General features: G+C 51.8%; 2 protein-coding genes across 2 annotated transcripts in view; one reads left to right on the top strand and one right to left on the bottom strand.

Moving 5' to 3' along the window:
* FBXW8 (F-box and WD repeat domain containing 8) overlaps nt 1-3,445 on the bottom strand; it is a 142,106-nt gene extending 138,661 nt beyond the window's left edge. The window contains exon 1 of the mRNA XM_019467338.2: nt 3,425-3,445. The gene's annotated coding sequence lies outside the window, so the exon portion shown is untranslated. The remainder of the gene's footprint in view (nt 1-3,424) is intronic.
* On the top strand, nt 2,570-19,971 carry HRK (harakiri, BCL2 interacting protein). The gene is made up of 2 exons (XM_019467344.2): nt 2,570-3,040; nt 19,492-19,971. Exon 1 carries the CDS (start codon nt 2,709-2,711, stop codon nt 2,982-2,984), a length of 276 nt encoding a protein of 91 aa, XP_019322889.1. The 5' UTR covers nt 2,570-2,708; the 3' UTR covers nt 2,985-3,040; nt 19,492-19,971.
* Nucleotides 19,972-23,481: the final 3,510 nt, after the last annotated feature.

Genomic DNA, 23,481 nt, shown 5'->3' with positions numbered 1-23,481 from the left:
CAGCCAACTCACAATAGGGGAATCATGTATCATTGAGGGTGTGGGCCCTCCAACATTCTTCAAAGCACACTGTTTAGCTTACAAGATCTACTTTAGAATATTAGTAGTCAACATTTTTTCTTAAGTAGGCTTCATGCCCAGCGTGGAGTCCGACGTGGGGCTTGAACTCATGACCTGGAGGTCAAGACCTGAGCTGAGCAGGTCAAGGTCTTGAGCAAGGTCAAGACCTTGCTGAGCTGAGCTCAAGCAACTGAACCGCCCAGGCACCCCCAGTAGCCTGTATTTATTAGATGCGAACAATATGCCAGACACTGTGCTCAGGGCATTACAGTACGGTCTTATTTAATTCTATAAGGTAGGTACTATTACTGTTGCCACTTTACAGATGGGGAAAACGGAGGCTCCGAAAAGCCTTATCTCAAGGCTAAGATCTCCAGTTGGCGAATGGTGGGGTGGGGCCAAACAACTCCAGCATGAACAAATCAGGGGCTGTCAGATGCGGAGTGCGCGGGTGTGTGTGACTTCTCTTTTCTCCCACTCTCCATCAGCCTTCTCTTTTCCCTCTGTTGAGTGACACATCCCCACGGCCAAGGCTGCCCTCATTCGCTACAGAAAACATCCAAGCGGCTGGGACCCAACCCAGCGCCACCTCGCGAGCCTAGCATTTCGAGGGGCAGGCTTCCAAACAGGGTAATAATCGTCCCATTAAAATTAATGTCCATGAAGTGAGCCGTTAAAAGCGTGCAGATTACAAAGGGGGGGAGGGAATTGTTCAGTTTAAATCCAAAGGGCTTTTCAAATAGACACTGTATCTTCATTCTTGGAATGCTACACCGGGCGATGGATCAGGTCCCCTCTGCACAGACTAGGGGGGATTAAGGAGGTGAGTCCCCAGAGAATGAGAAAGTGGTTCTGGCCAGGAGCAAAGGGAACCAAGGTTTATCCAGGGCCCACTGCATGCCAGGTGCTTGGCATACATTTCTCTCATTTAATCTCTGCCCCAGTCCTGGGAGGGAGGTATTATTATTCCCAGATTACAGGGGGCAGTATAAAACCATGGTTGAGCGCTTAGAGCCTGCAGCATGCCGGCCTAATTTAGATCCGGGTTCACTCTTCACCAACTCTGTGAACTTGGGCAAGAGGCCTTGACTCCCCGTGCCTCAGTTTCTCCATCTGCAAAGTAGGCCAGTAAGAGCACCCCTCCGACCCCAGAAGTGTTAGAGGATTTACTTTAGGCAGCCAGGCAGGGACCTTACCCCAGTAACCTGCACAGAAGGCGCTCAGAAGGTAAATTTCGGCCCTTACTAAGTGTAGCAAAACGCACTGGGCGAGGGCAGCGCCCGCCAAGATCACACCGCGGAGCTGGGATCTGAGCCCCGACCACGCTGGAGGCCAAGGGGAAATCTCTCCTCGTGATAAATGCAGACCCAAACGTGTTCATGGTCTTGAGACTCTTTTCCAAAAGACCCAAGGACTTGGGCCTGGGCGACACTCTGCCCGAGGGAAGGAGAGACTCAAAGTTTTTTCATCAGGTTCCAGAGAGCCGGCTTGGAGACGCCTCTGGCGCCTCCAGTTTTCTGAATCCCAAAGTTATCCGAATCCCATTAAATTTAAGAAGGACTCATTATCTCCCCCCAAAATCCTGAGTGTCCCTCGCCCATCTGTATCTTCAGTAGCAGGGACAACTCCAGCCTCTCCAGTCTAAAGGCTCCTGAGCCCCTCCCCCTCGTCGGCCCCAGAGGGTCTGTGTCTCCACTGCCCATTAAATCGGGATCGCCGCTAGAAACTGGAGCCCCGGCAGGAAAACAATATTCACAAGGAAGCAGACAAAAATAAGTTACCTTCTAGAAAGCCCTTTGCGAGGGTCTTTCCGGGTGCGGTGCGTCGCGAATGCGCGCCTCTGCGCCCCTCCCGGGCTAAGGATCGACCCCTCTCACCCCACCCCCCCCCCCCCTCCACCTCCATCAAGCGCTCTAGAGGCGGTGGGGGCGCTTAAGGGTCTGGCCGGGAAGCTCAGAGCGGGGTGGGGGCGTGTGTTGGGTGTATTCAAATCCGAAGCCTATAGGTGCCGAGTCAGACCTGAAAGTGGGCAAGTTGGGTCGCATCTGGCTCTCTCGGGAGATTTTGAATCAACCCACCTCCCCAAAACAAAACAATAGCCTCGGAATATTTTTGAATAATGCAGCCGAATTCGACACCAGCTCCATCCAAAACGGCAAACCAGCCTGCTTCCCTCGCCAAATCGGAACCGGAGCTTTATTCAGGAGAAAGGGAAGGAGAAGGCCTTCCCGCGCGCTCTCCGCCTCCGCGGGGCCCCACGCGACCCCCCAAGCCCGAGACCTCCCCGGCGGGGGCCTCGCCGCGTCCCCGCGCGCCGCGCTCCTCCTCTCCCAAACGCGCGCCCTCTCGCTGCCGGCGCCGCTAGGGTTAAAAGTTACCTCTCGGTTTCTTCTGCCTGCAGCCCCCCCCCCCCCCCGGGGGCCGGATGATGTAACCCCCCCTCCCCGCGCCCTCCCCGCCCCCCCTCCACCATGTGACACTTTAATTAATAATAGCGCCGTCAGCACAACAAACGCACAACACAAGGAGAAACTTGGTGTCCAGGGGAGGCCCCCGGCGGCTGCAGCGCGGCGGAGGCAGGCGCAGAGGCCGGAGGGAGCGGAGGCGAGGGGCGGCCCGAGCGCGGGGAGGGAGAGAGGCGAGCGGTCATGTGCCCGTGCCCCCTGCACCGCGGCCGCGGCCCCCCGGCCGTGTGCGCCTGCAGCGCGGGCCGCCTGGGTCTGCGCTCGTCCGCCGCGCAGCTCACGGCCGCTCGGCTCAAGGCGCTCGGCGACGAGCTGCACCAGCGCACCATGTGGCGGCGCCGCGCGCGGAGCCGGAGGGCGCCGGCGCCCGGCGCGCTCCCCACCTACTGGCCCTGGCTGTGCGCGGCCGCGCAGGTGGCGGCGCTGGCGGCCTGGCTGCTCGGCAGGCGGAACTTGTAGGAACGCGGGGCTTCTTGGTGGGGCCGGAGCCGAGACCCAGCCGGAGAGAGCAACAGGTACGCGAGCGAGCGCCAGGGCGCGGTGGCTGGAGACTGGTCACGCAGGGCAGGCCGGGAGCGGGAGAGCGACAAGTTTGCTTTCTTCTCTTCCCATCCCTTTCTTCCTCTGCTCCCTTCTCGCGCCAGGATCGCCGCCCCCCTCGCCTCCAGCTCCCATCTCTCCTTCCAAGTGTCAGCTCAGCTATTCCCGTCCTCCTCTCTCGACTCCTTAAGCGCATCTTGCCACTCTCTCCAGTGGGATGGCTTTGGGAGGACTTTCCCCCCCCCCCCCCCCCCCCCCGCCCCGTAATGCCCACCGGCGCCGCAAGTAAACACACAATGCAAGTAAAAAGCGTGCTTGCTAGGAGTGCGTAGTTGCAAGCTACGCCAAAGAATTCTAACCTATCGCGGGTTCAGGGCAGGTCTCCCGTCCTCTTCCAAGCCGTCTGCTGCTCCTAAGTCGCCACTGTCTCCAAACCCTCTTAAGTGGCACTTCCCTCGTTTCTGTTCCTCGTTCTCTGGCGCCGGGAGCGCCTCTCTGGACTGCCTCCCCCTCCAGGTTTCCGCTGGAGCTGTCTTTCCCCTGCGGCCCGCGCACTTTGCAGTTTTCCTCTGCTTTGCCAACTTTTTCACTCCTTCTGCAGCGAGGTGTCCCGTTGAAGGAACTGGGCCTCCGCTTCACCAGAACGTTGGAGCTGAGACGAAGCAGGAGGTGCCCCCAAAGTGGGCTGGGATCTGAGGCTGTTAGGGAAACTCCAAGGGGAAACCTTACTAGAAGAGCATTTATTGAGCTCCTTCTGGGTGCTAGGCCCTAAAATGTTTAGGGGGGGAATGTTTGAAAGCTTGCGGTATGCTAGGCACTGCGTGCTGGTGGGCGTGGGGAGTATCGAACGCCCAGTGTGTTCGCTACCAGTGGGAGAAAGGCACTGAGCATCTTCTGTGCCCTAGGCCCTTGGGGTTGGGGACTTACTGAGCACCAGCTGTGCGCCTAGGGGAGCAGCCGTGTAAGGGACTGTCTTCTCAGATTCTGGAACAGAGCAGAACTGCAGAGAATGGGGAAGGAGAGAAAATCAGCCCGAGCCCACCATAGGTGGGTCTAGGGCTGGAAGGTGAAGGTCGAAGCTGAGAAAGCCAGCTGCCCCGGGTGCCACGACCCCACAGATGCCGAGCGCTCGGCCCTGGCCGAGTCCTGGCCGAGCCCCGCCGTGCGCCGACACCCTGGGAAGCTGGCGCGGCGCCCGCGGAGAGAGGCGGCAGCCGGAGCGTGGGGGGTGACAGCGCCAGGGGAGCTGCGGGGGTGCGCAGGGTGTGAGCCGGGAGCGCGGGCGACAGATGTCGCGTGGGCCGGCGCAGCCCTGGCGCTGGCGAAGAGAGGTGCGTGCTTCGGGACGCTCTCTGCCCGGCCCCTGGAGGTCCCATCCGGGGCAGGTCGAATCCCAGGGGCAGGAGCCACCTTCTGGACGGGGCGCGTGGGATGGGGGTGGGGCAGAAAAAGGGAGTCGAGCGAGAGGCGCGAAGCCCAAAGCGTGGAATTTACGCAAGGGCAGACAGAAAGCGGAAGGAGAGGGAAATAAAAAGCGGGCGGCGAGACCAGGATAGAAAGATGAGGGAGCCGGAGAAAAAGAGAAACGGCTTGGAAAACAAATTGCAAGATAGTGGGGATGTGAATTAGAAGCAAGGTGCGAGCAAGAGGAACCCAGTCAGAGGACTGGGACGCGGCTTCCCACGGTCTTGGGGTCCAGGCGGGGCTGGGAGAGCGCTCCCTTCCCAGGACGGGGCGGTGCGGGCTGCTGAGCGCCCACCCCGGGGTGGGGGGCGGAGAACGGGCCGTGCGCGCGTCGGGGCTGGGGGTGCTCCCGGGGCCCGCGGTGGAGGCGGCCCCGGGAGGTGGCGGGAGACCTCCGAGAGGGCGCGCGGTGAGGACGGAGTGCGCCCCTGTGCGCCCAGGCCGGGAACAGGGGGCGGGGGTTGGAGCTGGGAGACCCGGGTCCACGCAGCGGGGGAGGGGGCCCGACGGGAGCTTCGCGGCGGCGGCAGATAGATAATTGCCGGTGTAGGATGTATTGCCCCCTCCTCCCTTCGCTTCTGCCCCAGAGTTCCGGGCCGCTTCTCGACTCCAGATCATCCCTGGGTTCTTCTTTCCCCTCCTGAGTCCCGCCCGGCCTCCCCGGCAGCCACACCCTCCCGAGTTCTCCCTCCTCGCCCGCCCTGACCCCAGAATGCCGTGGGCTTCCCCGCGGCGCCGCGCCTCCCTCCGTCGGGACACCAGCGCTCGTGTCCTGGGGTTCGCCAGGCGTGGGCTCCCGGCCTCCGTCCCCCTGTCCGAGGAACTCGCGTTCCCGGCCCCGCCGCCTACCAGCCTGCAGCTCGCTCGGGCCTTTCGTGCGCGTTTGGCTTACCTGGGGGGACACCCGTCTTTTCCAGGCCTCTCCGGCAAGTTGGGAAGAAGTGAAAGACGATCCATTGGAAAAAGACAATTTGTTGAGTTCTGTCTGTGGTCCTCTCCGCTCTTCCTACCCGAGAGGGAAAGTGGGAATGCTCACGGGATGGCTTAGGAATTTCAGGGAGGCCTGAGTCAGCCCTGTGGGGCAGGCCCTTCTTTTAGGCGTTAAGGGTGACCTTGGCAACGATTTCAACAAGCTTATTTTGAGCTGCTGCTGTGAGCGGGCGGTACTTTTCTCAGACGCCATCATTAAACAAACAAACAAACACCCCAGACTCAGTTTTCCCCATATGTAAAATGGGGACCATGATAGTCCTTGGTGGCAAAGGTGTTGTCAAGAGGGTAAAATGAATTCACCTACAGAGGGTTCTAGAACAGTGCCAGAGGCATGAGAAGTAGATATAAAGGTAAGCTGTCATGCTTATGATTGTGCATTTAATACCTTTCTTTCCCCAAAGAGACCACTTTCTATTGTTGGCAATTGCTGGCAATTCCCCACCATCCCTACATGCCCTCTTGGGGACTCAGAGCCAGATAGGCCATGATAGTACAACGGTAAAGAGCATGGGTTTAGGGACCGGATGGGACTGGACTGAAGTCCCGGCCCAGGAACTTGCGGCCCAGGAACTTGCCGGCACTGTGACCTTGGGCAAGAATCATAACCTTTCTGAGCCTTTATCTGTAAACCGGAGCTGTGGCTCTTCTAGAGTTGTTGAGGAGGCTGATGGGGGGAGCATCCATTTAAAGTACCCGAGGCAGCGCCTGGCACTTAGTTCACTCATCAGAGGCCGTTATGAAACGGGTCATGCCATTCTGATGATTTCAAAGGGGAAACTGAGGCAGAGAGGTTCACTGAGTCCCAAAGGGTTGGTGGCAACATCAGAAATGGAATTGGGAGTTTCTGTCTCTGAGCACACAGTGCCCCGGCCTCAACCCCGCCCGGCCCAGATGACTTGGGGGTGCAGGGGAGAAGACACTGGCAGAAAGCACAGGGGGGTGAAGAGTCGTGAATTCCTGCGCTAGCCAGATTCCCTTTCTCTGAGAGCCTCAGGGGAGTCTCCTTGGAGGCTGAGGAGGCCAAGGGGAGATGGGTGTGATTGAAGCAGTCACTGCAAAAGGTTCCAGAGAGAACAAAAGATGCTTTCTGGTGAGCACTGGCTGGTGGAGGAGGGGAGGGAGGCAGAACTGTGCCCTGGGAGGGGGCAGGGAGGGAGAGAGAAAGCAGCTGGGGAGCCTGGCTGGGAGAAGGGGCCAAAGGTGGGCAGCCCCTTGCCTTGGGATGAAGAAGAAGGGGAGAAAGAGGACTCCGCAGGCCCAAGAGGCAACACGGTTGGGGACAAGGAAGATAATGGGCCAGCAGCAGCCTGCTTTAATGAATTAAAGCCTGGCCTGCCAGACGGGACGTGCTCACTGGTTCTCGGCAGGTACTTTGGGGACTAAGTGGTTAAACCTGGAGGCGCCTCCCTGCAGCCTCCCGCCCAGCCGCTGCACCCCTGCCAGGATTACTTCTAGAGCCTGAAAGCCTAGGCCAGGGGAGGGAGCAACCCATAGGGAAGGAGACAGCTGTTGGGGAGGTACCCCCCGGGAAGGGGCCAGATGTGCAGGACCTTGGCAGCCTTCCCACCACATGGTCCCTGTCTGGAGTCACCCGCTTGCCTAGGGACGGGCCAGGGCACGAGTGGCTGAGCTGTCGTGTAAAAACAGCCGTACCCCGGGATAATTAAATACACCCCCAGAGGTGGGCAGGGTGGATATGGCAGTTTCTGGCTTTTGACAGTCGGCTTTTCAGACCTACACTGGGGGTAGGGAGGGAGCAAAGCGGGGGCTTCTCTTTCCCCTCTGGTCATCCCCAGTGTGACGTGTGATAGGATTTCATGGGAACAATGGGATGCCCCATAGGCCATGACTTGCTTGTCACATAGTAGGCATACGATAGCTGTGTGATGAGTAAATGAATCAACCCGAAGCTATTCAAGGTAGGTATTCCCCAATTCAGCTGCTTTCACTTACTCAACAATTTGTTACTATGTACCTACTGTCTGAAGGGCGTGGTGGACACAGGGAGGACACGGACAAAGAAGTCCCGGCCCTTTAGGGGCAAGAGACAGATGATAAGTTAGATGACAGAAAGATTGTTGTGGTTATTATTGCTGTGTAACTAATTACTCCAAAGCTCAGTGGCTTAAAACAATTGTCTGACTATGCTTATACATCCTGTGGGTTAGGGATTCGGATACGGCATAGGCATAGCAGGGGCGACCAGCTCCAGGCTGGTTGGGGGCTGGAATCACGGTGGGCATGGGGAGGAGGTAGTGGGGATCTTCGCTGCGTCTCCTTTGTGGCCTGGGCTTTTCCAGAGCCTGGCAGCCTCACGGTGGTTGGATTCTGACGTGGTGACTCAGAGCTCCAAGAGCGAGTTTCCAGGGGACCCAGGAGAAGCTGCTTTGCCTTTTTCTGACCCAACTTCAGAAGTCACTTAAGTTAGAAGTAAGTCACAAGCCAGCCCATATTCAAGGGGAGTGGAATTAGACACCACCCCACGGGGGAGTGGCAAGGTTCTAGAATAGCATGTGGGACTGGAGATAATGTGGCCATTTTTGGATTATGCAATCTCACACAGATAATTTCAGAAAGTGCCAAGGACTCTGATGGTGTTACAGGAAGGTCATGTAATAGAGAGCCCAGGGGACTCCTTACCTGCCGTGATTAGGGATGGCCACTTTCAAAAGGAGCCAGGGGACCGGTGACTGGAATGACAAGAAGGAGCCAGCCATGTGAAGGCCTGCAAGAAAGCTGTTCCGGGGAGAGAACAGCAAGTTCAGTGGCCCGGCAAGGGAGACTTTGCACGGTGTGTTTGAGGAAGAAACAAAACCTGAGTAGTGTGGCTAATGCCATATGAACTTGGGGAAGGAAGGGCTGGCTAATAATCAGGCCATGGTGGGACGGCCAAGTTTGGTTCTAAGGTCAATAGGGAGAAGGGGGTGAGAAAATCAAGCTCGGAGACTCTTTTATCGGTAATGGCGCACGGGCAGGTGCGTCGTAAGGTGGGGATTAGACGTGACTCAGGAAAGAGGGCAACATTCCATCACCAGCTACAACATGCACACTGGGATGCAGGGAGGAACGAGTCCCAGCTCCTGGCCTCAGATGCTCCTAGACTTCAGGGGCTGGAGATCCTGGCTCTCTCACCGCAGCAGCCTCTCGGTGGAAATGAGCTCGTTCACCTTCTGCCAGGGTCTGAGAGGTCCTGATTCCTCTACCAGCTCACTGATGCCCAACCTTTGGTGCCCTCAGAACGCTGTGGTTCCTGGCTGGATTTCCATTACGTAAGAAATGCCACCAATCAACTCAGGATCATCTCCCTGCCTCCTTCCTGCCCTACAATGATGTCCCTGCTATTGGGTGGGGGAACATGAAATGAAGTTACTTTGGGAAACTTTATGTAATATCCCCATTAAAAAATATCTTGGGGTGCCTGGGTGGCTCAATCGGTTAAGCGTCTCGCTCTTGATTTTGGCTCAGGTCGTGATCTCCCAGTCTGTGAGTTCAAGCCCCGTGTCTGGCTCCTCACCGACCACCAACATTGTGGAGCCTTCTTGGGATTCTCTCTCTCTGTCCCTGCCTCTCTCTCTGCCCCTCCCCCGCATTCTCTCTCTCTCTCAAAATGAATAAACTTTTAAAAAGTCGTAAAAATAGCTTTTTCTTGATTACAAAAAATATTACAAATTCATTAACAAATATTTGGAAAACGCTGAATAAAAGACAGTTTTTGTTGATTATTTCCATCTCACTACCCACTGTTCATATTTTCTTCTTTCTTTATTTAAAAAAATTTTTTTTAATGTTTATTCATTTCTGAGAGACAGAGACAGAGCACACGTGTGGGAGGGGCAGAGAGAGACAGACAGACACAGAATCCAAAGCAGGCTCCAGGCTCTGAGCTCTCAGCACAGAGCCCCACGCAGGGCTCTAACACATGAACTGCAAGATCATGACCTGAGCTGAAGTCAGACGCTTAACCCACTGAGCCCCCCCAGGCACTCCCCACTGTTAATATTTTCAATAGACTTCTTTCCATTTTCAAAAGGACATTGATGGGTACTTTCACAAAGGGAATCACTCGCTCTAAATATATTCTCTGTAATCTGACTTTTCCATCATAGCACAGACACGTCTCCATGCCTTGAAATATTTTCTACGACACACTTAGAGGTCACTTACTGTTTCATCATTCTGCTGTCCTGCCATTTATGTTCCCAATCCACTATTGTTGGGCATTTAGGTTGTTTCCAACATGATGATGAAGCATCCTTGTATATTACTCTTAGGGCACATCACAGATGATTTTCTTAAAAATGCCTACAAGTGGAACTTTGATATCAAAGCATATGTAAACATTCATTACAACAGTTGTCTAAAGGGTATAAAACCTTTTTTTTTCCTTTAATGTTTAGTTTTGAGAGAGATAGAGAGTGCGAGTGGGGAGGGGTAGAGAGAGAGAGAGGGGGGGAGAAGCAGAATCTGAAGCAGGCTCCAGGCTCCAAGCTGTCAGCACAGAGCCAGACACAGGGCTCGAACCCATGAACTGCGAGATCATGACCTGAGCCGAAGTCGGACGCTTAACCAACTGAGCCACCCAGGCGCCCCCTTTTTTTTTAAAATAGGCTTCATGCTCAGTATAGAGCCCAATTCGGGGCTTGAACTCACAACCCTGAGATCAAGACCTAAGCTGAGAGCCACACAGGTGCCCTGGGGGGATAAAATCTTGTGGTTAAGGTCCAGAGGGTTTTCTAGACAAACACTGCCATTTGTTCCCATATGTCATTCATGTCACTGGCTTCTATATACAAGATGGGTTTAAGCTTGGCTCTTGAGTTGGCTGTTTCCATCCTCAGCTAAATCTATGTTGTTTTTTTGTGGAATGTTCTTCGTGGACCACACCTCTAGCTATTGTTGGAGTGCCCAAGAGTAGGGATGACTCCTTACGTGTCCATCCCAACGTTGGGAAAGAGCTCCAAGTCTGAGCAATGTTCCTAAGGGTTTGGAGAGCTTCCCTGCCTGCCTGGCTCTACCTATCACCATGGTACAGCCATGTACCATGTACATCTGATATTCTTGGATCTAGCACATGGTGCTTAATAAATACTGAAGGATGCCAATATATACTGATGATGGGGAAACTTAGCTTTTGGTAGGGGGAGGTCTTCAGAGAGTGGGAATGTGTCAGGGGCAACGGGATGGATTTAAGAAGAGGTCACTTTCAAAGACAGCCCAGATTTGAAATGTTTTAGTTGGCACACCACGGGCTCCAAGTCTTGATTCTGAAATTTTAACCACTGGTAACTGTTCATCCTGTTCACCCAGATTTTATGCGGAGGCAGGACAGCTTGGTGGAAAGTGACACGAACTTTGGAGTCAGGCTGACTTTTGGATCAGGTCCGAATCTGCCATTTACCAAACGTCCCTTTACCTTCTGAGCAGTATGAGGCATGTCACTATGTTGAGAAAATGGTAGAGAATGGTCAACGGTAGTGCGGGATATGTGTCGTTCTTATTTGGGATAAAATTCAGTCCTTGGGTCCGTATTCAGAGTATGGTGGGGAACTCATACTGGACTTTTGCAAGCCTTTTGTTTAAAGCCATTGCCAGTCTTGCCTCCCCCACTCTGTGGCTCACCAGCAGCCTGCTTAAGCCGCTGTGCCAGGGCTGGGAGAACCTCCAGAACAGGACTTCCCAACCTGGGCAACGCTGGCTTCTAGGTCTTCTGAGAGCACCAATCAGGTCTATTTTGCCCACCATTGTATCCCAGCCCCCAGCATGGTGACTAGCACAGAGCAGGCATCCAGTAACTACTGAATGAATGAATGGATAAATGGATGAATGGATGGGTGGATGGATAAATGAATGAATTGGGGGGACACCTCAAGAAATTTGGGAACCCTCCAAAATTCCACATGGAATTGGCTGGCTTCATACTCCTCTGTTTCTCCCTAGTTGAGAGGGAAACCAAGGCTTTGATCCAATTCTCCTAAGATCTATGACCATAAAAGGTCACCATTCTAGAAATATAGCCAGAGCTAGACAGGACTTTAGAGACCACCTGGCCCAACTCCCTCACTTTCCAGACAGGGACACTGAGGCACAAAGATGGCTGCTGAGGGTTAAGATGAGGTGGCCTTCAATGCCAGCTGACTCTAAGAGTTTGAACAAGTTTTCACACCTGGTGGTCTCCCAGCTGAATCTGACCTGCAGTTGCTTTTTCTTTCTTTCTTTTCTTTTTTTTTTTTTTTTGACTACCGTGTCTTCCCCCACCCCCACCCCAGCACTGAAAAATCAGGCACTTTCTTACAGAAGTCTGTACTTCCAGTTTTTCTTGAAAAAAAAAAAAAAAATGGAAAGGTCTGACAAGACTGAGTCTGTATTCCCACGTGGCAGCAAAAGCCTGGATGAATATCAGAAGCCCCTTTAGATGGGATACAGACTCTCGGGATACCCCGACCCCTCCCGGGCACACTTCGCCGGTCCCAGGCAAGCATTTAAATTTGCAAGGCCTGCTTTAGGGGACCACCTTGTCAGACATCCCAGGATGCATACACCCACCCACCCACATACCCTATTTTAAATAAGTGAGATCATCTGTTCATGTTGCTCTGTAATCCGCTTTTTCCCCCCACTAAAAATAGACTGCCGAGCTCTTCCTGTGTCAACAAAGAAAGGTTCCATCACCCTTTTGAATGGCTGTATGATGCTCCATTGTTGGATGAGCCATGATTCACTTACTCGGTCAACCCCCACCCCCCGCCCCCCAGGACATGTACGCCGTTTCTCATTGTCTGATAGCATGAACAAGGTATATTCTGGTTTGGACAATTTTGCAAAAAAAAAAAAAAAAAGGGGGGGGTAGTTCCTAGGGGTGAAATTATTGGGTCAAGGAATGTGCGTGTTATAACAGGTGACTCATCTGGGGAGACACTCTAAGGAGGGTCTGCCCATTTGGTGTCATTTCTCTGCTGCGTCGCTACCTCCCCACCCTCAGGGCCACCCGTCCGGATGTCTGGTTAGCGTGCATACAGTCCACCTGCCGTCACTCGTAGTGGACAGAAGCTCCCAGTTCTCTGCTCTCTCCTCACAGGCTTTACGTAATCAATAACGACTCGCCGAAGCACTGGTAACTGCCCGGTGATAGCCGTGGTATTCACTGGTGGCCCTGATAACTAGTCCCTGAGAGCAGGGTGCCAGCGGCTTCCAGAGGCTGCCGGGTGGCCTCTTCCTCTCTCACGTCGTGCCTCAGAGCCAGCCTCCTGCCTTTTTGATCCCTTCACCCTCCCATCTCCTTGGCACCCACCGCCCTAAGTGGGCAGCATGAACTACAGGGATGGAGGCTGAAGTGAAGACACAGACCAGAGCAGGCGTCCCTCCAGGAGAATTCTGCACGGAGACCTTTGTCCCCATGATTCTTAGGCGCTGGGACTGACCGCGGGGACCATCGGAACTCCGCGGTCAAAATAAGCGCCCTGAAACCAAAGGCGGAGAGTGGGGAAGTTGCCACCCTTATTCCCTCGTTCACGTACCCACGGTCCCCCGGCAGGTTGAAATGGGCCCCTATTCTGTGTAGGACATCGTGCTGGGCTCTGGGCATCCAAGGACGAAGGGGAGAGACACGGTGTCTGTTAACGCACAGAGAATATTCTGGGAGGTGTAGCCGTGGAGTGAAGGGGGCTTTCCTTTCATTTCTTCATCCTTCTCTGCGGTTTGAATTTGTAACTTAACGTGTGTGCAAACAGCAAGAGCAAAAAAAAGATGTTTTTAAAAATGAAATATTGGGACCTCCTAGGAGGGAAGCCAAGAGTCTTCATCTCCGATATAGGAAGAAGGGGGTGAGCCTCCCGCTTGCTCTCCTGCGTCAGTGGAGCTGGCCGTTCACCGCTTCCCCTCTTCACGCCCACAACAGGGTGACAGGACCATGGCCCAGGGAGGCAGGACCCTGAGGGGCCATGTTCTCCCCTCTCCCCGCCTGCCCCCTCCATTCGGTGGGTGCAAAGGGGAAACAGGGACATTTTTTTAAAGGCAAAGTTTCATGTATCTCTTCAGCTGTGAGCTTTGGTTGTGAGTCAGCATTTGAGAAGGTGTTTTATGAGCCAAGTTTGAGGAAAAACATCTCAGGGAGTAGGACAGTGGGTCGCAGGGGATGACAGACTTTGTTTTTTTACAAATACAGCTGAGGGGCACCTGGGTGGCTCAGCTGGTTGAGCGTTCAACTCTTCATTTTGGCTCAGGTCGTGATCTCACCGGTCGTGAGATCGGGCCCTGGGTCGGATTCTGCGCTGACAGCAGGGAGCCTGCTTGGGATTCTCTCTCTCTCTGCCCCTCCCCCACTCACACTCTCTCTCTCAAAATAAATAAACGTTTAAAAAAATAAAATAAAAATACAGCTGACTCTTGAATAACATGGGTTTGAACTGCACAGGCCCAGTTATATGCAGATTTTTGGGGATAAATTCAGTCTAGTACTGTCAATGTATTTTCTCTTCCTTACGATGTTCTTAATATATTTTCTTTCCTCTGGATTGCTTTATTCTAAGAATGTGGCAAATATGACACATATAACACACAAAATAGGTGCTAATTAACTGTTTATGTTATGAACAAGGCTTCCAGTCAACATATGAGTAGTTAAGTTTTAGGGGAGTCAAAAGTTATATGGGGATTTTCAACTACGTGGGGCGGAGGGGGGGTGGGGTCAGCACCCCTCACCCCTGCATTGTGCAAGTGTCAACTGTAGTTTTATTTTATTTTCATTTTTTATTTTTTAAATTTTTTCGAACATTTATTTTTGAGAGACGGAGTGAGACAGAGCACGAATGGGGGAGGGTTGGGGGGTGGGGGACACAGAATCCAAAGCAGGCTCCAGGCTCTGAGCTGTCAGCACAGACTTGAACTCATGGATGGTGAGATCATGACCTGAGCCAAAGTCGGCCACCCAACCGACTGAGCCACCCAGCGCCCCTGTAGTTTTAAATTATATAATTACTACTTGTTCCTTGAGAGGAAACAAAAAAAGAAAGAAAGAAAAATAACATGATACAGAAGTGTATAAAGTGCTGTTTCACTCTGTCCCCAAAGTCACTCTCCTGTGTAACTTTCAGTCTGGAGTATATCGCAACAATCATAATAGCAGACCTTACTATGTGTTGAACTTCTAAGTGCCTCACATATGTTAATAACTTTTAGTCCTCACATTGACACGGTGAAATTCACTGTTCCTCCCCCTACTTCCATATAGGGCACCTCGGGGCCCAGAGAGGTTAATAACTGGCCCAAGGTCACACAGCTTTTAAGTGTCTGAATCAGGATTCCCACTCAGGTGTTGGGCTCCAGAGTCTGTGCTCTTAACCATTATGCTATTTTGCATATCTGTGCACTTTTTTTTATATGGATATATAGAGATATATAGATATCTGTACATATGTATAGACACATACACGTGTACATATTCATTAAAGGGAAAAAGATCTGAGATCATACTATTTGGCCATTTGCTCTTTTCAATTAAGAATCATAACATGGGAATGCGAACTGGTGCAGCCGCTCTGGAAAACAGTACGGAGGTTCCTCAAAAAAAATTAAAAATAGAACTGCTCTATGACCGAGCAATTGTGCTGCTAGGTATCTATCCAAGGGATACAGGTGTGCTGTTTCGAAGGGACACATGCACCCCCATGTTTAGAGCAGCACTTTCAACAATAGCCAAAGTATGGAAAGAGCCCAAACGTCCATTGATTGATGAATGGATAAAAAATTTGTGGTATCTATATACAATGGAGTATATAGCAATCAAAAAGAATGAAATCTTGCCATTTGCAACTACGTGGATGGAACTGGAGGGTATTATGCTAAGTGAAATTAGTCAGAGAAAGACAAATATCATATGACTTCACTCAGAGGAGGACTTTAAGACAGAACAGATGAACACAAGGGAAGGGAAGCAAAAATAACACAAAAACAGGGAGGGGGACAAAACAGAAGAGACTCTTAAATATGGAGAACAAACAGGGTTACTGGAGGGGTGTTGGTGGTGGGGGGGATGGGCTTAATGGGTAAGGGGGATTAAGGAATCTACTCCATCGTTGCACTATATGCTAACTAACTTGGATGTAAATTTAAAAAACAAAAAACAAAAAAGAATCATAATATACTTTGGGGCCCCTGGGTGGCTCAGTCAGTTAAATGTCTGACTCTAAGTTTTGGCTTGGGTCATGATCTCGCGGTTTTGTGAGTTTGAGCCCCATGTGCTTGGGATTCTCTCTCTCTCTCTCTCCCTCTGTCTCTGGCCCTTCCCTGCTCATACTGTCTCTGTCTCTCTCAAAAATAAACTTAAATTAAAAAAAAAAAAAAGAATCGATCCACCTCCTTCTCATTTGCATGTAGCTTAATGTATTCATCTAGTCTCCTGCTGATGGACATATGGGTTGTTTCCAAACTGCTGCTCTTATCGACAAGCTGGAGGGAACACCCTTGACCATATTTAGGTGACTACTTCTGTGCGCTAGGTCCCTAGGCTACCGTGTTCCCTTTAAGATCTCCAGAAGTGTAGGCACAGGCCCCCTCTCTGGGTGTAGGACGTGGTTACACGGCACCACTGGCCACACAGAGGCGTCCTCCTGATGTCCATCTGTCACTACCGACACCAACCTGCAACCAGGACATAAACAGGCGTGGCAATTTGCCCATTTAAGTGCGCTGGGAGGCCCTTAGGAAAACACGTTATAGGCTTAATGATTTACAGGTAGGAAAAGCGAAAATCCTTTGCTGGGCCTACCTAGTCTTGCAAGAAGATGCCATTCCTTCTGTGGATGGAGCAGATTAGTGCTGTAAAAACAGAGGTTCCTTACCTCTCCTGATGCCATTGTTATTTTCCCTTCGTCGCTTTCAGTGGACATATCTATGCAGCCTCACTCTGCACAGCTTTGGGGTGCAGGTCCCTGCTCATCATGGTCCCCGGATTGAGCCATATGTGTCTTGACCTCGTGCTCTGCTCTGGCCCTTTCCCCACATAAATGATCCTTCCTTCTTCCAATTAGTATTATTTTTGAGAGAGCTCGAGCAGAGGAGGGGCAGAGGAAGAGGGAGAGAGAATCTCAGGCAGGCTTCATGCCCAGCACGGAGCCCAACATGGGGCTTGATCTCACGACCGTGAGATCATGACCTGAGCCAAAATCAAGAGTCAGACGCTTAACCGACTGAGCCACCCGGGCGCCCTCCTTCTTCCAATTATTGAGAAAATATGAATGCATATCTTAAAGGTCCAGTTCAAATCTTGCTTCCGCTCTGAAGCCTTCCCAGTGAGCACAGCCACATCCTGACTTCTGATAGTGGTAGACAATGGTCTTCCACAGTTCTGGCCTCTGACATATCCTGTCTCCCAGAAAAAGACTGGAGGCAAATCGAGGACAGGTACCGGCCTCATCCAGTGCCCAGAACGATGCTTAGCAGAAAGTCAACATGCTCAGTAGCACGTAGATGTGGTTCCTCTCTCTCCCTCCGTCCTTCCTTTTTGTGTGTGCTGAAGGCAGCGTCATCCTCTTAAGCTAATGCTGCAAGGTTCCACTGATTTTTTGAAGATCGGTGTGAGTAGGAGCCAACAAAGCGAGCTTTTGTGAATTGAGCGTGTTTATCAACTGAGTTGGTGGACGACTGATTGATTCGGCATCCCCTGAACACATAGGGTGGCAACACGGTAATACAGAAGTCCTGCTGTGCTCTGCCCTCATGGGATGAAAGGGGAAACGGCGTTCGTGGTGACAGGGGTCCTCTGCCTCCACCTGAGCAGGTCGGGGCAAAAAGGACCGAGGTCACTGATTTGGATGACCGTCCGCTAATGTAGACTGTCGGGTCCATGGGATTAGGACTCCCTTCGTTCGTGCAGACATATATATTGGGTAAGGGTCCAAGTAAGAGGCAGAGAGTACCCCCAGGCTGGTAACCAGAGAAGAAGTTAGTGAAGGTTCGGTGACAGAGTGTAGACAGGGTTTAGGAAACTAAGGAGGAGTAACGCAGTACTACAGGGCTGGCCACAGAGGAGAGCCGTCCTTCCCGGCCTGAAGGGCTGAGGTGAGGCACTAGGGCCTGGAGTCCAGCCGGGGAGCCGAGCCCAGCGGGCGCTGTGGCCCGACAGGGTGGGAGCCAGGGGAATACATGCCCAGGTCTTGGGCCCCATTAGGGCCTTCTGTTGAGTAGACCCAGCGGGAAAACCTATGGGTGCAGTTCGTACAGGTCAATATGCCAGGTTCTTGCCAACGTAGAAAGTGGTCTCTCTCCCACCTTGTCTCCTACGCTGCTGGATTTGCACTGAGTGAGGTGCTGTCGTCTGTGAACTTACAGCCCCTGCTAACTCTCCAGCCTCACCCCTCCCCGGCCCCGTGGCCCAGGCTGTGCTGACACCTCATCAGGCGCCTTGACCTCGTCAGGGCATTTCGCTGCTGTGTTCTCTCCCTTGTCCTGCTTCTTCCCTTCTTGCCGGCCACCTCTCCGTCCCCTTCCTCTGCTCCCTCTTCCTCCTTCTTCTGCCAGAAAAATCCATCCTTTTGAAGTGCACAACTCAGTGGGTTTTATTTTAGTTTATACTTCCAGAGTTGTGCAACCAATCCCACCATCGATCTTAGAATGTTTTTGTTTCCCCAACGCAAACCCTGTCCCCATTAGTAGTGATGTCCTAATTCCCTCCTCCTCCTCACAGCCCTGGACACCCACTAATCTACTTCTGTCTCTAAAGACTCGTCCCTTGTGGACATGTCCTATACGTGGCATCATACAATCTGTGATCTTTTGTGCCCGGCTTCTTTCATTTAGCATAATGACCTCAAGGTTCATCCAGGTCTCGTGCAAGTCCTTTTTATGGCTGAATAATACTCTGTTGTGTGGAAATACCCCACCGTATTTATCGGTTGATGGACACATGGGTTGTTTCCGCTTTTTGGCTATCAAGAATAATGCTGCGGTGAACACTGATGCCCAAGTTTTTGGATGAAAATGTTTTTTGATTCTCTGGCGTATGTACTATTTGGGTGGCCCTTCCTGGAATGCCTCATCTCATCCTGGCTAATTCCCTAGCATCCTTCAGTGCTCTGTAAGGGTCTCTGCCTCCTTCTCCCAAGAGCTCTCTCTGACTCCCCCTTTCGCTTCTGGGCTCCCCTAGCTCGTGTCTATCCAGATTGTGCTTCACACGACACTGCCATTGATACCGATTTCTTCTCATCTCTTTCTGGTGGCTTCAGGGCCCCTGAAGGGCAAGAACTATGTCGCTGGATTTATAACACCTAGCATAGTTCTTGGTATGTTTGGCAATGAACAAAGGAATCAATGAGAATAGAGACTGTCCTGCAAGTCTGCCTTGAATATGAGTCTATGAAATGAATAGATGAAGGAGGAAAAAAGGCAGCATGGTTCTGTATTCTCTCTCTTTTTTAAACGTTTATTTATTTTTTTGAGACAGAGAGAGAGAGATGGAGCATGAGCGGGGAAGAGGCAGAGAGAGAGAGGGAGACACAGAATCAGAAGCAGGCTCCAGGCTCTGAGCTGTCAGCACAGAACTTGACACGGGGCTCGAACTCATGAACCGTGAGATCATGACCTAAGCCGAAGTCGGATGCTTAACCGACTGAGCCACCCAGGAGCCCCTATATTCTCTTTTTTAATCACAGAAGATGCTTATGTCCGAAAACAAGTGTGTGTGTGTGTGTGTGTGTGTGTGTGTGTGTGTGTATGTGTGTGTTTTCAAATGTTTGTTTAGGGAATGCGGCTGGATGGATGGGGCTTTGGCTGGGGTGGGGGCGGGGATGGCCACTAAATCTAGCTTCTGGGGGAACCTTTCCTCCAAATCAAAGCTCTGTCTCTCGCAGCTCTCTCCCATCCCCCTCCACCTTCCAACATCCAGGGCTGGCTGTGCAGAGGCCCAAGGCACTGACGTCATCCCCAGCAGCTGTCTGCACGTGCCTACTGACCGAAATACAAATCTTTATTTCTGCAGGTTGGTGAAAACCCTGTGTCCTTGGAGAAAGCTGGTTCCCATTTTCCTGAGGGGGAGCCCAGAGCTTGAAAGGCCGCAGTTGGCGCTTCGAGAAGGAAGTGGAGAGGCGTCTGGAGCCATAGTAGCAACGGCGGAAAGGGACTGGGGAAGCCCTTTGCATATCCAGCTGCAGAAACAGACACCCCAATGCTATTTACATACAGCTCTATATATAAAAAAAGAAAATATGAATATTACTACTCAGTGCATGTCTTGTCGAGGACACGGTCCCCTCCCTTTTCTGCACCTTCCCGTGTGAACTTTGATGCTTCCGTGTCTGGGGCACCAGAAGTGAGGTGCGTACTGTGTACCTGGAAAATCTGCAAAGACTGGTGGGAATCAGCCCCAGAGTCGACCAACCACCTGGGGAGGGATGCTGGCGGAGCGAGGGGGAAATTGCAAAAGGCAAAATAGAAAGAAATGAGGAAAGTAAGGAGGGGGGGGGGGGGCGGGGGGGGGCGGGGCGGGGGCAGCTCTGTTAGAGGCAGTCTGGGATTCCTCCGTTTGTAAGTCTTGACAAGTCCCCGCCTCTCTGTACCTACCCAGGTAGATAGCCTGTCCCGCTAGCACATCAAGACAGATGGGATTTATTTCCCTACCAATCTGGTGTCTGGTCCTTCACTTAGATTTTGCTGGTGCTAAGTGTGTTCTTGCTGGCACTGCTATGGAGTTCTGCGGCCAGACTGCAAGGCCAGGGGACAAGAGAGATGTCTATTTTGCTGTTTCAGATTCATTTTTTTTTAAAGGGACAAGTCGCAAAAGTGCCACTTGGGAGTCTCTTCTCTTTCTCTGTGGGGATGAAAACCCAGAGGTGTTTTGGAGCAAACCTTGGGGCCTGGGAGGGAGGAAGGGAAGGCATGGTATTGAGTGGCTCCCTGGTGGAGGCCTTTCTACCGAGGTGGAAAGCTGACCTCATATGTGACTTGTCTGCTCTGTCCTCTACCCCCACAAAAGTGTCCTGGGAGTTCAGCCCACAGCCTCCCCCACTCCCCAAGGGGATTTCAGGGCTTAGGTTTTATGGATTAAAGAGCCAAGAAATGGCTACGTTCCGGTCAAGGGTGATTTATAAGCAAGAGGCACTGGGGGAGGGAGCGGGTCATTTAACCGAAATGCACCAGCATCTCAGTGACTGACAGAGGATCTGATTTTGTTTTCCAGGATAAGCTCCTATTTTCAGAAGTTTCTAGAAGGGCTAAAAAAAGATGTGTGCTGGACTGAGACTTGGCTGCAAAGACTCTTCAGGGAGCAATGATTATTTTTTTGCTTTCATTAAAAAAAAAAAACAAAAACCCAGGTATTATTCCTCTGTGCTGAGTCTCCCACACTGCCATGTGCAAAGCTGAGATGGTGGGGCACCAGGATGCAGGTCACAACCCAGTCCCTATGGACAGGGGGTCCGCTGGGCTGGTTAGCAGACACCCTTGCAGTTCTAAGAGGCCAGCAGGGGGATCAGCCGTTGTTAAGGTTGACATGGGGCTGAATTATTCCCCACAGGCTTTGTTGAAAATTACCAGGTCCTTTAGAACGTAGGACCTTTTAGTGCTGTTGCAAGCTGGGAGCTGTCTTTCTTTCTTTCTTTTATCCATGCCTTATGTTTTCCTAAATGGCCCTTTAAAGAAAAATGTAACCCAAAGCTGCTGCAGGTGAGGGCGGCCCCCCCACCCCCACCCCCAGACAGCTTGTTGAGAAGGAAAGCTTGTTGATAGAGAACTTGCTTCCTTTCCTCGAGGGAGCCCTCCCCACAGTGATGTTTCCAGGGGATGGGTGTGCAGGCAGCGTCTGCCCAGAGCAGCACGCGACATCCCCACCAAGCCGCGAACTTAGAGAAGGCAAATTAATTAGAATGATACGAAACACAGTCTCTGCTTCTGTATCATCACTTTCCAAGCCAGACACTAGTGTCTTTCCAACTCACCCCATTTTCTGGGGAGGGGGTTTCCATTCCTATAATGATATGCGGTCACGGCTCTCTGCTGCTGTAAGCCTCTACCTTCCACGTGGCAGTGGGGCCATGCTGCCCATCTAGACACAGGGGAAAGGGGGAAGGTCAGAGAATCCCTTTTTCAACCCTGACTTGCCTACTAGCTCATGACATTTCCACTGGAGGATCCAAACTCCAAATGCCGGGGTTGGTATTTGGGGCAATTTTCATTTCAATGAAGCCGCACTGCTGAGAGACCTGGGCACCCATGACCCTCCTGGTGGAGCTTTACAGCCAAGTCCCTTGTACATAGTCTCTTGTATTAATAGAAACTGTGTATTTACCTAATCCCGGCTTTTTTCTTGCACATCATTAATTTGAGTGCACTTCTCGACTGCCCCGATTTTTGACAAGGGGTTGTTTTTAATGCTTGTTTTTATATGAGATTTGACTTCTTGATGGACATTTGTATTAGGAAATTGAAGCATGATATATATGTCTATATTGTCTCCACCGTCTCTGAGGCTGCATTACTTGGATTGCATGAGATAGTGGGGTGGTGTATTTTTTTTTTAAATATTTCCACAGTGTGCAAAGTGCTGGCACCATCCCTCCCTCTCTCCCCCGCTTTTCTCCGGCTGCCAAGGAGTCATTGATTTTGATTAGCTTCACTGCAGAGCGTCTGTGAAGAGAGGGAGAGGGAGGGAGGCTTTGAAATAAATTTTAAAAAAGACCTCATATCGGGTTTCAGCAGACAGCAGAGTGTGTGTGTGTGTGTGTGTGTGTGTGCGCGCGCATGTGTGTCAGTGCAAAGCAGAGGGAGGCCTCTGAGATCATCGTTTAGGTAGGTTGCTGCATAATGAGGTGAGGAGCAAACAGAAGGGCCTCCTTCCTGATGGTGCTCATTTGCTCTCAGAGGGTGGGGGGTCCAGGAGCCACAGGGACTGGAGCCTCCTGGGGCTTCAACATTCCCACTCCAAATTAGATCCATTCCCTCCTGGAAGCTTCTCTCCCCTACCCCAGCCCCCATTAGCAAATAAGATCTCTTATCCCCATTTCAAATTTAGGGTTCCACTTCACGTTCCTTCTGGCACAGACATAGCCTGAGTAGCAGGTTTCTGGGGGGGAAGCCCAGTTGCCTCTAGCTGCTGTCCATGGTCCTAGGCCACGAGCAACTCCTGGAACCCAGTCTCCCCCTTCCCGCCACCTTTCATTGGGATACTGGAGACTTCTTTTCCACTTCTTCCAGTGTCTCATTTAAGAAATTCTTTCCTCTTTTAACAAGAAGATGGTGATTTAAACAATACTGTCACAGAACGATGGAACTGTGACTTTGGTTTCATAATTTATGTAGCTGATCTCATGTACTATTATCACGTTTCTGACAGTGATAAAATATCGCTTCCCTTAGCTGGGAAATTGGAGGAGTCTTCTTTTGATCCCACACAGGTATCTTTTGGGGACACTGGTTTGCCACTGTGGGCGTTTTGAGTGTCCGCCTGGTATCAGAAGCTGCAGTGACCAGAACACAGGTTGTGCTGTTCTGTGTTGATTCCATTTCTTTTTCTGGATCTTCCCTTAAGTCAGCCTGGGCCAACTGCAGAGTCAGAAGCTGCCTGGGAGGTGCGGGGGCGGGGGAGGGGGGACAGGCTAGACACCCTGGCCTAGTCCCATAGGAGCTGATGGAGGATATGGGTGTCAAAGGTACCATTTTAAAGCTCAAACCAAAAGGTTCTTTTTAAAATACTAATACCTACTTATCGAGCACCTGCAGCGTGCCCAGTTGTAGAATCCGGTCTGGGAAGAAACTCAGGTACGCGGCGTGGAGGGACAGCTCTGCTTGGCACCAATGTTAACTGTCCCTTTCCAGTCTGGTTCACAGTCAGGTCAGGTCATACCCGTGACCCCAAGCCTTGCTGGCAGATTGTTCTATAGTATTTATATTTACTGAGCATCATACTATCATGAAGGCAATTAAAAAGCCTGTGATCTTAACTCACTCCCAGCACGCAAAGACTGGTTCTTGCTGC

Source organism: Panthera pardus, unplaced genomic scaffold (assembly GCF_024362965.1).
Source record: "Panthera pardus isolate Hobbes unplaced genomic scaffold, ASM2436296v1 HiC_scaffold_15, whole genome shotgun sequence".
Lineage (NCBI taxonomy): Eukaryota > Metazoa > Chordata > Mammalia > Carnivora > Felidae > Panthera > Panthera pardus.
This window is presented reverse-complemented; position numbering and strand designations above follow the sequence as displayed.

Coding starts and splice junctions, on each gene's coding strand:
- HRK (XM_019467344.2), top strand. CDS start 2,709: ATGTGCCCGTGCCCCCTGCACCGCGGCCGCGGCCCCCCGGCCGTGTGC.